The sequence below is a fragment of the Vombatus ursinus genome, unplaced genomic scaffold, assembly GCF_900497805.2.
Source record: "Vombatus ursinus unplaced genomic scaffold, bare-nosed wombat genome assembly UNPS02014839.1, whole genome shotgun sequence".
Lineage (NCBI taxonomy): Eukaryota > Metazoa > Chordata > Mammalia > Diprotodontia > Vombatidae > Vombatus > Vombatus ursinus.
Genome location: NW_020954617.1, coordinates 4,721,533 through 4,734,441, shown reverse-complemented (window position 1 = coordinate 4,734,441; position 12,909 = coordinate 4,721,533). Strand labels below are relative to the sequence as shown.

The 12,909-nt window shown below is 36.5% G+C and overlaps 1 protein-coding gene across 1 annotated transcript in view; it reads right to left on the bottom strand.

Moving 5' to 3' along the window:
• The window catches only part of SND1 (staphylococcal nuclease and tudor domain containing 1), a 439,872-nt gene that overhangs the window by 209,462 nt on the left and 217,501 nt on the right, over positions 1 to 12,909 (bottom strand). The window contains exon 13 of the mRNA XM_027840174.1: positions 9,346 to 9,418. Coding sequence (XP_027695975.1) covers positions 9,346 to 9,418 — 73 coding nt within the window. The remainder of the gene's footprint in view (positions 1 to 9,345; positions 9,419 to 12,909) is intronic.

Sequence of the window (12,909 nt, the reverse complement as noted above, 5' to 3'; positions counted from 1 at the left end):
CTTTTGCCTTTATTTGACCTAACAAAAAAAGGATGTTTAAGTGAAAAATAGGCTCATGCTGCTAAGAAGCTCATTTTCAAGTGTTCTAATGTATGAAATTGCTGTTAAGGGAAGAATAGAACAGAAAAAACTCTTTAGTGAAAAACTAGGATCCTATGTAGAAAGCCATCAAAAGCAGAATCTATATCACTTAAAGGAGATACTGGCAAGAAGCATTTTTGGAAATGGTAATATGCCGGACATTAATGGCAAGAATATGTGGAGTCTTTTATTTCACTTCATCTAGGAGTTTGATAATATTACCAAACATCTAATTTCAATTACAGCAACAGTACGGATATACTATCTATATACAGTGGATTTGTTCCTTGCAGAGCATATAAAGTCAAAATTACAAGTCAAATATTATACACAGTCCTTGAAAATCCCTTACATATCCTCTAAAGTACAGTAAAGTGTCTTTAAACAACTGGAGCTGCAAAGGGGCTAGGAACTCTTAAAAAGAAGACAGTCTTCGGAGAAAACAATGACGAATGCTTCTAACCTTTTGACAATATATGAGAGATTACTATGCAGAATGAAACACGCAGCTTTGTATGTGGTCAATAAGAGAATTTGTTTTACTTGACTGTACTTATTTGTTACAAGACAGGAAATGGAGTGTTACCAATGTAGAAGCCAATGCTGAATCATCTGATTACACTGGAAAGAATATCGAGTTGTTGGAGTAAAAACAAAAATTATTGTAAACCAAAAAAACAAAAATGAGAAAATAAGACAATTTTTACAAATCCAAACTGACCCATTTAAACAAATTGATGACACACAAAAAAAGACCACACACATATAGAATAAAAAACTGTTTTATAAAATCTTGTAGAGTAAGATGGTAGAAGATAATGAGCAATACTTTCTCACAAACAAAAAAAAGCAAATTTAAAGCTTGGTGAGCATTCTTTAATCATGACTTTAAAGTCATGGAACATTTTAGAATGACCTAGAAACGACAACAAAGTTATGGAAAAGATTAATAAATATTTTTATGCTATATTATTTTCACAATAAAGTGTAGTGGAGTTACAACATTTGGGTACTAACATCATAGTTTCTATGTGTGTCTCTTGAAAAAGTATACATGGCACAGAAGAAAACAAAAATGGGAAAATCAGTTGGACTAGATCAAGTTAACACAGGATGGTCATAGTGGAGGCAATACAATTTTGTAGGCCTTGGGTGATTAATTTAAGTTATCTAAAAAACAAGAAGTTACCAAAGGCTCGGGAAAAAATCCTGGACATAAAAAAAAAAAAGGTTCTAGTTCTGTTTCATAATACCATTGAGAGAGAGAGAGAGAGAGAGAGAGAATCTCAACAGCAATAACTACTGACCTATATGCCTACTTTTCCATCTCTATAAAATTTTTATCAGAATAAGCTACCCATACATTAGGTATACCTTGATGAAAGAATGAGTTGGAATAGGTAGGCTTTTGCAAATCATGTTCCACAGCATTAAATATTTTTACAGTCACATATTATGTCCCAAAAGGCATATATAGTACAGGACCCTCTGTTTCTTTTTTATTGACTACTTTGATTTCATAGACAAAAATTCCTTATTAAAAGATTTACTCTAATACACAATGTTGTCAAGCACATGTCAAAATCATGCATGAATCTAAAAAAGTAACAATAGAAATACTTTGTTTTACAACTCTAATTACTGAGAAAAAACCCGGGAGACATATACTCCCCAAGGTGATTTCCACTGTCACTGAGAAGAACTAGCACAGAGTCCAAATAGAATAGGATTCCTTATCAGTGGTGAAGAGCTCCAAATGTCATATATGAGGCTAACAATGTGCTGTTTATATCATATTCTGAAACTATAAAGAACTTTCCAAAAGGGGATACATAATAGTTAGGCCTAATTATCTATGACAAAGTTGATGAAGAGTTCCTTCTGTCAAGACTATTAAACAGTTGGATGGACAACTTAAAGGTTTTTTCCATCAGTACACATATCTTTGACAGACACAGCAAACAAACAATCTGAGTAGAGCCCAGAACTGGATAGGAGAGTAGGCTAGATTAAGAGTGGGCAAGATTGACTGAAACTGTATAGTCCTTTCAAGAATCCCAAGTTTCTTCCTAAAACAAAGGCCTATATTTTAAGTGTCCATACTCTCCCAGTGATGATGCATGTCTGTGAGTTATAGAATAATACAGTCTCCTAAGGACCAGAGAGGGAAGCAGTATACAGTATCCAGTTCCTCTGGAAGGAGAATATATGCAGAAGAAAAGAATATTCTGCCATTTGAGATATAGTTAGAACTCTATATAGGAGCATCAAAGGTAGCAACTAAAAATAGAATTAGAGTAATTAAATATGATTTTGAAACAGGACATTATACACATGCAGCTCAATTTTAAAAATTAACAAGGAAGACAAAAAGAGGCATTGGACTCAAGACAAAGTCACTTCTAAGGACTGCTATAACAGCAAAACATCTACCTACAGCATCCTAAAATTTAATTGCAGAATATTTAGTTGACTTATACCAGAGCCCAATGGCTCCAATTTCTGATAATCTAAGGGAAAGGAACATAACTAAGTAATTTCATCAATGTACAGATAAAGTCCTCATTTGCCTGCAAGTCTTCTAAATGATCTCTTGAGTACCCTGACAATTTGGTTTGATATGGAGAATAGTGGCCAGGTATGAACAAAGTGAAACACATTACAAACAAAGAATTAGGAACTGTGCAAATAAGGAGAAAAATGTATGATGGGGGGAAAATATGGTCTGGTCTTGTAGTGAGAGAAAGAGATAACTAATGGGTAGTCAGTATGCTCTACTGGTACTCACACAATGTCAAGAGAACAAAAGGAAGGCTTCTAGCACCCTAGATGGATAGATGCCTTGTGGCTGACTGATGAGAAGACATGGGCAAGAGCTACTCTTGATAGGCAGTCACAGATGTGTAGTGAACTGCATCAGTGGAAGAAGTATCCACATCCCTGATATCCTGGATACATTGGAGTATTGGGATTTTTGTCACTGTCAGGCTATTGTCTATCCTATTTGTCACTCTGTTCAATGACACTGTCAGTAGGAGTCTCTTTCCCCCTTCTAATTTGCTGTGGGCTTGGAAACCAAAAAAAATGTGTGTGTGTGTGTGTGTGTGTGTGTGTGTGTGTGTGTGTTTTAATGGAACCCTCTGAACAATTTCAGGGAACCTGTTGATTCTGGAGTCCACCTTTTGAGAAACACTATAGCAGAATGTTGATTCCATAGACAGAAGAGGATAATAAAGAAGCTAAGTAAATTAGCTAATTTAAAGTCTCCCCAGGTCAAGAAGTGGAGTTGTAGTTTCTATGAGTGGTAGAATTGATATATCCAATCAAATGCCAGGACAATAAAATGGGCACATATACTTAAAAACACACTCAGGTCTCTCCAATTTTAAGCAAACCTTTCTTTGGCTCTTTAATTCCACGTTTCCTTTACTCTTCATCGCCAAACTCCTAGAAATATTGCCTAGACCTGATGTCTCCACCTCATCATCACCTGCTTCTATTTCATCCCTTGTAACTTGGCTTCTGACACTAGCAATTTATTGAAACCCTTTCTCAAAGGGCATCAGTGACATTCTAATCACTAAGTGCTTTTTCTTAGTCCTCATGTGCCATTAAAAAAAAAACCTACTTCATTTCACATCACTTGTGCAATTAATACAAATAAGAACCGAATTTGTAGGGCACACCAAGAAAGGAACATACAAACATTGCATCACTGAAAAAGCCAGAAAGGCTTTCTGACGGATACATTCAGAGGAGATCTGAACAAAGGCAGTTCTCTTGTGCCCAAGCATTCCACCACCAAAACTGATATTAAAGTCACTGGTAGTTTAGGAGAATTAATGTGATAATATGACTGCTAAAAGAACTACACTGGGTCTTCAAGTGGTTGTCAAGAAAGTTCTCAAACATAGGCAGAGATGGGAGTGAAGACCAAAAACCTCCTGGTATCAGAAAGGACCACAGAAATCAGCTGGTATAAACCCCTCATTTCAGACATGAGGCTAAACGTCCAGGATCCTACACATACTAAGTTGGATGTTGGTGGTTTGAACTCAAGCCTTCTGATCAAAAATCCACTATTTTCCTCCTACACCATGTTGCTTCTAAAGACATTCAAATTTATTATGTAAATCTCCTCTTTCAGTTGCCTGTTTGAAGGCAGAAAGGACAGAAGAGCAGTGGCAAGAAATTGGGATATACTGATAGATAAGTTGAGAGATAAAGCCCTCTCACGCTCTAAGTTTTAATTGATTTATCTGATTTGACAGAATGAGGGCAAGATACATAGCAGCCTCACTTTATTTCTTGTTTTACCTTTGTATCTGTAGGAGATTAAATATGTTACAAAGCAAGATATAGCAAAGACAATAATAAATCTGAGATAAAAAAAGATTCTGTCATACTTTTGAAGCTGCAACATAGTTGACATTTTGGTATTCTAGGGAGGGAATAGTTAAGAAAACGTAAGGGGGCAAAACCTATGTGCCAGTCGTTTAGTATATTGGGAGAAAGTAAGAGCAAGATAGTAAGAAACTAACCAGCATTGAGTCAATTGTCCTTCCTCGGTTATACTATGCACACCTTGGGGCAAAAATAGCTTTTTCATTTTAGAACCAAACAGTGAAAATAGTGAGCTTACTGGCAAAAATTACCAAAAAATCCTTAACCCCCAGACCTAGAAACTTTAAAAACATTTGAAAATATATATATATATATATATATACACACACACATTTAAATATATATATATATATATACACACATATATATATATTTACCACCATTAACAGTATAAGTATGAAAATAATATTATTTAGTCATTTTAGAATTGAGAAAATACAGTAAAATTAGAAGTTAGAAGAAAATGATAAACTTGAGGTAAAAAAACCTAATTGGGAAGAGGCCCAAAGTAAGAGAATACACTTTGTATCCAAGCAACACATTTCTTAGCTAATAACATAAAGCTAAATGTTAAAGCAATGTAATGACCCAAAGAGGTGATAGTCTTAGCCCTAAGCCTATCTTGGTCACATTTCGCAGGTTGCAACAGGCTTACCTGCCATAAAGTGTAGTCAACACTTATCTCTTTGCAAGATTCAGTCCTACACACACACACACACACACACACACACACACACACACACACACACACCCCATTCCTCCATATACCTTTGCAGACCAGTTCTTCAACTCTACTAAGCTTCCACATGAGAGGTTAAATTTATTCTAATCATCAAGCAGGAGAATAAAATAAATAAGGGTACTGCTTTTTGGTAAAGATGATTGTTAAAGAATGAAGATGTCCTTTTCCATTGATTCAAATTTCATGTTATAGACATACTGCTATAAAGACACTTGGAACATACTAGGTTATGTTATCCACTCTCCTAGCAAACCCAGACCATATGTTACTATTAATTGCACAGCGTTGTAAAAGGTCAGGAAGAAATAAAACAAGGAAAAAATAATGACTTACTTCATATAGGCAAGTTCAATTCAATATTTATTAAATATTTCCTATGTGAAAGGTAATAAAGTATATGAAGACCAAAAAAAAAAAAAAAGGAAATCTCTGACCTCAAGAATCTTACATTCTATTGGAGGAATAAAAATGTGTATGGATTAAATGAATAAAAAGAATATAAGAAGGGGCAGGTAGGTGGCACAGTGGATAGAGCGCTGGTCCTGGAGTCAGGAAGACCTGAGTTCAAATTCAGCCTCAGACACATGATACTCATTAGCTGTGTGATCCTGGGCAGTCAACCCTGATTACCTCGCCAAAAAAAAAATAAAATAAAATAAAATTACACACACACACACACACACACACACACACACACAGAAAAAGTAATAATACACACACACATACACACACACAGAGAAAGTAATAAAAAAAAATAAGTTCAAGAGGGAGAGAGAACACTAAAAACTGAGAGGAGGCAGCCCCTCTATTGAAGCTGCAACATAGTTGACATTTTGGTATTCTAGGGAGGGAATAGTTAAGAAAAAGTAAGAGGGCTGGGTCCTAAAACTCAGCAGAAAAGAGAGTGCAATCAAGGTAGCCAGTACAGAAGGCACAAAAGCCAGAAATGGAATGTGGTACACAGCTAGGAGACCAGTTTGACTGGAATGGAGAGGGGCTGAAGAGAAGTAACATGGAATGAAAAGTCCTTCAGGATTATCCCCTAATAGAAACAGGGGAAAACTAAGGCTGGACCAAAGCCATGAAGTGCACATGCTCTTTTACAGATTGCCATTTCTTGGGTAGGAGGCGGTATGGAGAAAAAAAAAAATATGAATTCATGAATGCATTTCTCAAGGGTGTAGGGTGTAGGGGGAAGAGAAGGAGTAGGCACAGACACTAATTCACGTTAAATTATTTTGGCAGTAAAATAGCATGCGCTGTCAGCCATAGGTGTTCTAGCATTTATCTTTTACAACTACCAATCTCCTCTAAGCAAAAGCAAAGGGAGATCAATTTGGGGGGGAAAAAGTGATATTTTTAAAAGATTAACAAAGCTTCGTAAAATGATGTTTCAATATTTGCTTTCTATGCTTGTTCATTTTTCATCCTCTGTAAGGCATTTGCCTATATTAACTATCATTTTTACAAACTTGTCTAATCTACACCCAAGAGAGGAAGCTGCCCAGAATGTTTCAGTAAGCAGGGAGAGCTATACATCATATTTGAACAGTATAAGGGCCTAGCACCCACCCCCAAATACAACACTGTGAGGGAAATAGGAAGGGTAGGAGGAGCTAGGGAAGATGACTATCTAATACAGAGGCAATAAAAAGAAAACAGTGTGCTAAGCTAAATAATTTGTGATCTAGTTAGACAAGGTCATACCCAACATTTCTTTATATTGGGTAACTTATATTTTCTGGTGCCATCTCAATTGTGTTTTACCTCTTTTATTTAAATAGTAAATAAAAATAATTTAATTTGCATTTATTTTTAAATCATTTTAAGTTACTTTAAAATAATTTAAAAATAAGTCAGTCTTCTAATACCTAGAAATAAAAAAAATAAAGATACATAAGAAGTTATGATTCCTTTTTTTTTTTCCTTTTTTAATAGGAAGGGGGAATAGATTGGAAAGGGAACTAGCTTCTTATACCAAAGGCTGGGTGGGGAGGGCAGAGTGTGAAGGGAGAGACAGGGAGGCATAGAGAAACCTCAAAAATCATCAGAGCATAAGAGAGTATATGTAAGAATAGTACAGAAGAATACCATGGAACTAGTCTCTTTCTTCCATTCACTGTCAACTACATTTTTGAGCTGGTATCCCTTCATCTAAACAATCTAATTAGTTTTCTTTTCCTTGTATTAGCTAATCTACACCTGGGATTAGAAATCTGTGGAAGAAAATGGAGCAAGAAAAGATTAATTTGTTCTTTTCATGTCAAAGCTACCCTAAATTGTCAGATTAGACATATTCCTGAGATATCTGGGTCATCTATAAACTAAAAGAGCCTATATTACATGTTCTAACACAGGGTTATGGTTCACTTTTCAGCTCAACGATTTGGGAAATCAACCTTAAATTTAACATCTTTATCAAAGTGAAGCATTAAAGTTGGGGGGTGGGTGCAGGGAGGAGATCAAAGGAGCAATACAAAGCTAATGTCACCAGAAATCCAAAGTTCAGGTTCTCAGAGTAACTTTAAGTGCTGAGAACCAGAATGAATACAGATCTTAAATCACTAAGAGACGCACTAAGACACCTCTCGAAATGGCGAGTTAGCTAAACTTCACATGGAACAGCTATGTTTCTCAGAGGTTTCGATCTAAAATTAAAATGTAACACAAAGTACAGGTTTATGTTTTAATAGTAGGACCCAGAGGCATTGACCAGACAAAACTACAATTTCGGTGTAAATGCAGTGTAGAAATAAAATCGCTGCTTCTAAGATGCAATATCTGGGCAGCTCAACCTAGTCTCCTCATTTATTACAAGCCGGGAACGATGGCCACGCAGGAACGTGTGGACCGTTCAGACTCTCATTTGTAATAAGTAATCACAGAAGCACTGGAAAAAGATTCAACCAGGCTGGGAAACAAAATATAACAGGAAGATAAAAGGCCCTAATTCATGTCTGCTGTGGGCTATGCTGAGTTGAAGAAGTCTTTGTTTTTAGTATTTTCTTTCCATTGCCTGAAACATGTTCCTGGAGTGTCTGGGCTGAGATTTGTAGCCTGTTCACCTTTAAAGATAATCTACCCTGGGTTATGTGATCATTTTACCAATGGCATAAACAATTCCCCAGTGTCTAGCTCACAGCTGAACATGGGCATGCAACTTATGAACCATGAATCTAAACCATGAGAGTTGGAAATGCTGGTGAAGAGACCCACCAAAGGAGAAGAAAAAACAGTGCTGATTCCAAACACTTCTAGATGGATGTAAGAAGTTCTAAGAGATTTTAAAAAGAGAAATTTCTCAATATTTGAAAGTGAGTTTTATCACAAGGTAGCCATTTAGATATAGACTTTGAGGACCTCAAAATTGCTAGTGTCACTGATCCATCTGTATTCTCCAGCTATCTAGTATCATTTATGGAATAGGACTCATATATCTATCCCCCTTATTTACAATCACTCAAATTGGAAATGAGGAAATTCTCCATCAACTTTTTGTTTTGTTTTGTTTTTAGGCAATTGCGGTTAAGTGACTTGCCCGGGGTCACATAGCTAGTATGTGTCAAGTGTTTGGTCTGAGGACGGATTTGAACTCAGGTCCTCATGACTTCAGGGCCGGTGCTTTATCCACTGTGCCACCTAGCTGCTCCCCATCAACTTCTAAAGACTAACACCCACCCTCTCTTTCCCCATGCCTCTTCACAAATTACTAGGCATAAGATTTTGTAAAAAGGGCATTTTTTTATGCCCAGGGAATACCAACTTAGACACAATACAAAGTTCACTTAGAAAGCTTAAAAAAAAAAGTAGCATTTGTGAAGCAGAAGTCACATTTATTCCTAAAAAAAAATGTCAGAAACGTAGCTTAAGTAGATGGGATGAGATGAGCTGAGAGGTATTGTGCAGATCTTGCTTTGCTAGAATGCAAGACAGTATCTCCCTAGGCAATGAGATAGGAGCTTGTGGGGGTAGGAGAGGGAGACAGGATACTCAACATTCAGTAGTTGAAAACTAGCAAGTGCAATAATAAATACCCATAATCTGAGCTCCTGAAAACAATAAGCAACAAATGCCTTGTTCCTCTATTCCACACTCTAAGAAATAAACATGCATCTTACCCCAGAGATGTCTGCCACACGGTGGATAGGCACTTCCTTCTTGCTATGTAATCCTTTCCCATTCTTAATAGCTCTGTTGAAGAAAAAAACACATTAAAAGCAAAAATCAGGATGGGCAGGTCTGCACAAAACATACTGTATGCTACTTAATAAACCAGTGTATGCAAGAGAATGGGGGATAGGGAAGGAAAAGAGATATGTGCTCCTGCTTCTCCCAATCCCAATTACCAGCATTCAACTGATAGTTTCAGCTAAATGTGTACCTGATAATCAGAAGGAGCTTTTGTATTTGTTTCCAAATTAAATGGTATTGTTTCAAATACAAAAGAAAGAATCAGTTGGAAGAGCACACTAGTAAGAATTAAAAGTAATAATTTTTTCAGGGCTTAATCACATGAAACATTTTAAAATGTAAAATATGTAAGTATTGTTACAATTCTAATGGAAATACGTTCCTCCCAGGAAAAAAAGTTAAAGTTCCTGGAATGAAGGAGTATCATTAAGAAAAGTCATTAAACGGCAGGAAAAAAATTAGTAAATGCTACAGAACTGACATTGAGCCCAATTTTCAATTCAGTCTAAAGCTGTAATTACCACAATGTATTAACAAGGAACACCACATCTTACTATCGAGTTCTTGACTTTTTAATCTTGTCCAGATCCTATGAATATTCAGGAACCTTCTATCATAACCATCTTCCATACCATATAACCCCCCACACTCATATCTCACAACTTCTCTCAGTCTCCTATAAAGATAAACAGATAAACTGTAGAGCCATGTGTAACTTAATAAAATTTCACAAGTTGCCTGGGAAAGAAAGGTTAAAAATGAACCTTCTTCAATTATTACATTAGGGCATATTTAGCTTATAAAGTTATTTGGCTGCCTTAGAAACCCAAGACTTATACTAAACAGCATTAATTTAAGTATCTACATAGCACCCCTAAAGACAGTAATAGAATCAAATATCTAGGAGATAAAGGGAGAATAGATGGCAGGCCCAGTTAGGGTGGTTCCACAGGGCAGGTAAGCAAAAGGGTGTGGCGACAGTGGGAGGCAAGATGTACTTGAGAATCTGCCTGTCTCCCAGTTTTACCAAAATGAAGGGAAAAATCTGGGGCTAAACAGAGTTGCAGACAGAGGTTATTTTCACAAAACATGGAGAGCTAGGGCTGATAATGATAGGAGGAAAAGCAGACTTGGCTTATCAAGCCAGATGGTTGGAATGCTTTAGTAATATAGTTACTGGGCCTCTGAAATGGAATCATGGAGAGAGATATACATACAATCCCTTAGCTTAAAAATCCTGCATCTGTTGACAAACTGGCTTGACCCTTGATATTTCTTCCAGAGTAATAAAACTTAATCCTGAATAATACTGACTATATTAAGAAAAAGAGAAGACAAGAAAAAAGAAAATCCATCCTCTATTTGTAGATGTAGTTAATGATTGTTGTAGTCAACTTTTTAATTCAGAGGAAAAAAAAGAAAAGTAAAAAATTATCCTAAGGTTGGCAGGTCTTCATTTCTTGTTATTTCACTGCAGTGAATGGGAGTTTGTGAGACCTTCCAATGCATTTCAGAAGACAGGGAAGCTTACTTAGGTTCTCTGTCATGTAACAACACTAGCCAGGTCCCTTCCCACCCTGAGACTTCAATTTACTCATCAATAAAAGTTAAATGGGAAGAACACACCCAGACCCGACACTCAAAGAACTCAAGAGTCTGATGGAGAAATGAGAACACCCAAGGAAGCTGAAGAAGACGACAAGCTAGAGTGAGAGCTGCCAGCTCAGACTCCAAGACTGAGGAGTCAAAAGAAGTAGGAGATCAAGGAGGCTACATTCAGGAGATAGAAATGAGAGACAGCGGCATAGAGGAAGGATTCAGCTTGGGGAGTGTTGATGGATGGGTAGGAGTGTGATGGGGAAGAAAACAGCCTCAGCAAAGGAAGTGAGAGCAGGAATGAGCCTAGTAGCAAAGAGCAGAGAAAAATGGAGTTAGATACTAGACAATTAGACTTTAAGTGGATATAACAAGGACTTGTGAAGTGTGTAATAGGGGCTAGAAGAAGCACAAAGTTTCAATAAAATATAATTCAATCCCTCATAGAACTCAATATTTCAAATGAGGGTTGAAGACATAAATCACTAAAAATAATAAGGACTTGTACATTATCAAATATGTGATATTGGGGAGGGGGAAGGTAATCCTGGACTTTGAGGGTAGAATCAGGAGCTATGGGAGGGAAGTCATGGGAAATGGATTTTGTCACACTAGAAGGAAAAATTTTGAAACAATTAGAGCTAATAAAAAGATATGCCAAGATATGGTATATTGTGTGGTAGCTGAGTGATCCATCACAGATCATAAGATCAATGATTTACAGCTAGAAGAGACTTAAAGGTCATCTAGGTCAACCCACTTCCTTTACAGATTAGAAAACTGAGATCCAAAGAGGATAAGTAATTTATTTGAAGTCTTGGCAGGTAAATAAGTGGCAGAACCACAATTTGAAGAAAGGTCCTTTGACTCTGAATTCAACATTCTTTAAGCAGAAGCTGGATAACCATTTGTGACACTTTCCATTGTATTACATCCCAGAAGTTCAAGCTCTCCCTTGTGAAAAAGCTTGGACTTTTGAAAAGAACACATAAATACAGACACTCAAGCTTAGGTCCTATATCTATTGTGTAGAGGACTCGAGTTGGGGTACAGATTGCATTAAATGGCTTATGACTTTTTTCTTTTTATTCTGAAAGTCTGTCGAACTAAGTTATCGCTAATAGCTCTTTCAATTCCAAAACTCTAATGATTCTAAACCAGAATGAAGATAGAAATTTTCTGACAAGAAACTACATGGACCAGAGCTGAGATGTAGGGTTCTGCCAAGCCCTAGGACAACTCCAACCTTTATAGGTAAAATAAGAGAATCACAGTGTCTAGAATGAGGAAGACTATCATTCTGCTACTGAGATCAAACTCAGTCTGGTGTAACATGTTTTGTTCTGGAGGTCATAACTTAAGAATGGTATTGACAAGTTGTAGTGTGTCTAAAAGTAGGGAGATTAAGAACAGGATGAACAAGACTCATGAGGATCCAATGAAGGAAATGGGAAATATTTAGCTTGAAAAAGAGAAGATGAGGGGTATTATTTTAAGAGTTGTCATGAAAAACTAATTATAAAACTTGTTATATTTACAGGAGACAAAAATGAATGGAAGAAGTAAAGAGGCGGGTTATATGAGAAAATAAAATCCTCATGATTAAAGTAGTGAAATGTAGAACAGTATGCCTTATAAGGCCATAATTTCTTCATCACTTGGAATCTTCGAATTGAGTATGGATCACTAGTCAAGAATGTTGTAGACAAGATTTCTGCTCCAGTACAAGTCTGATTAGATGTCCTTAGAGGGCTTTCGCAACTGAGAGCACATGAGTCTATTTTCTTCTCTCACCTAGCTGACATGGTAATAAACTATAAAGAGCAATTTTGGATTTAAATTCCAAAGTCTTTCTTTTGGCACTGGGAAGTCAAGTTAGATAAGGCTCTCTCACA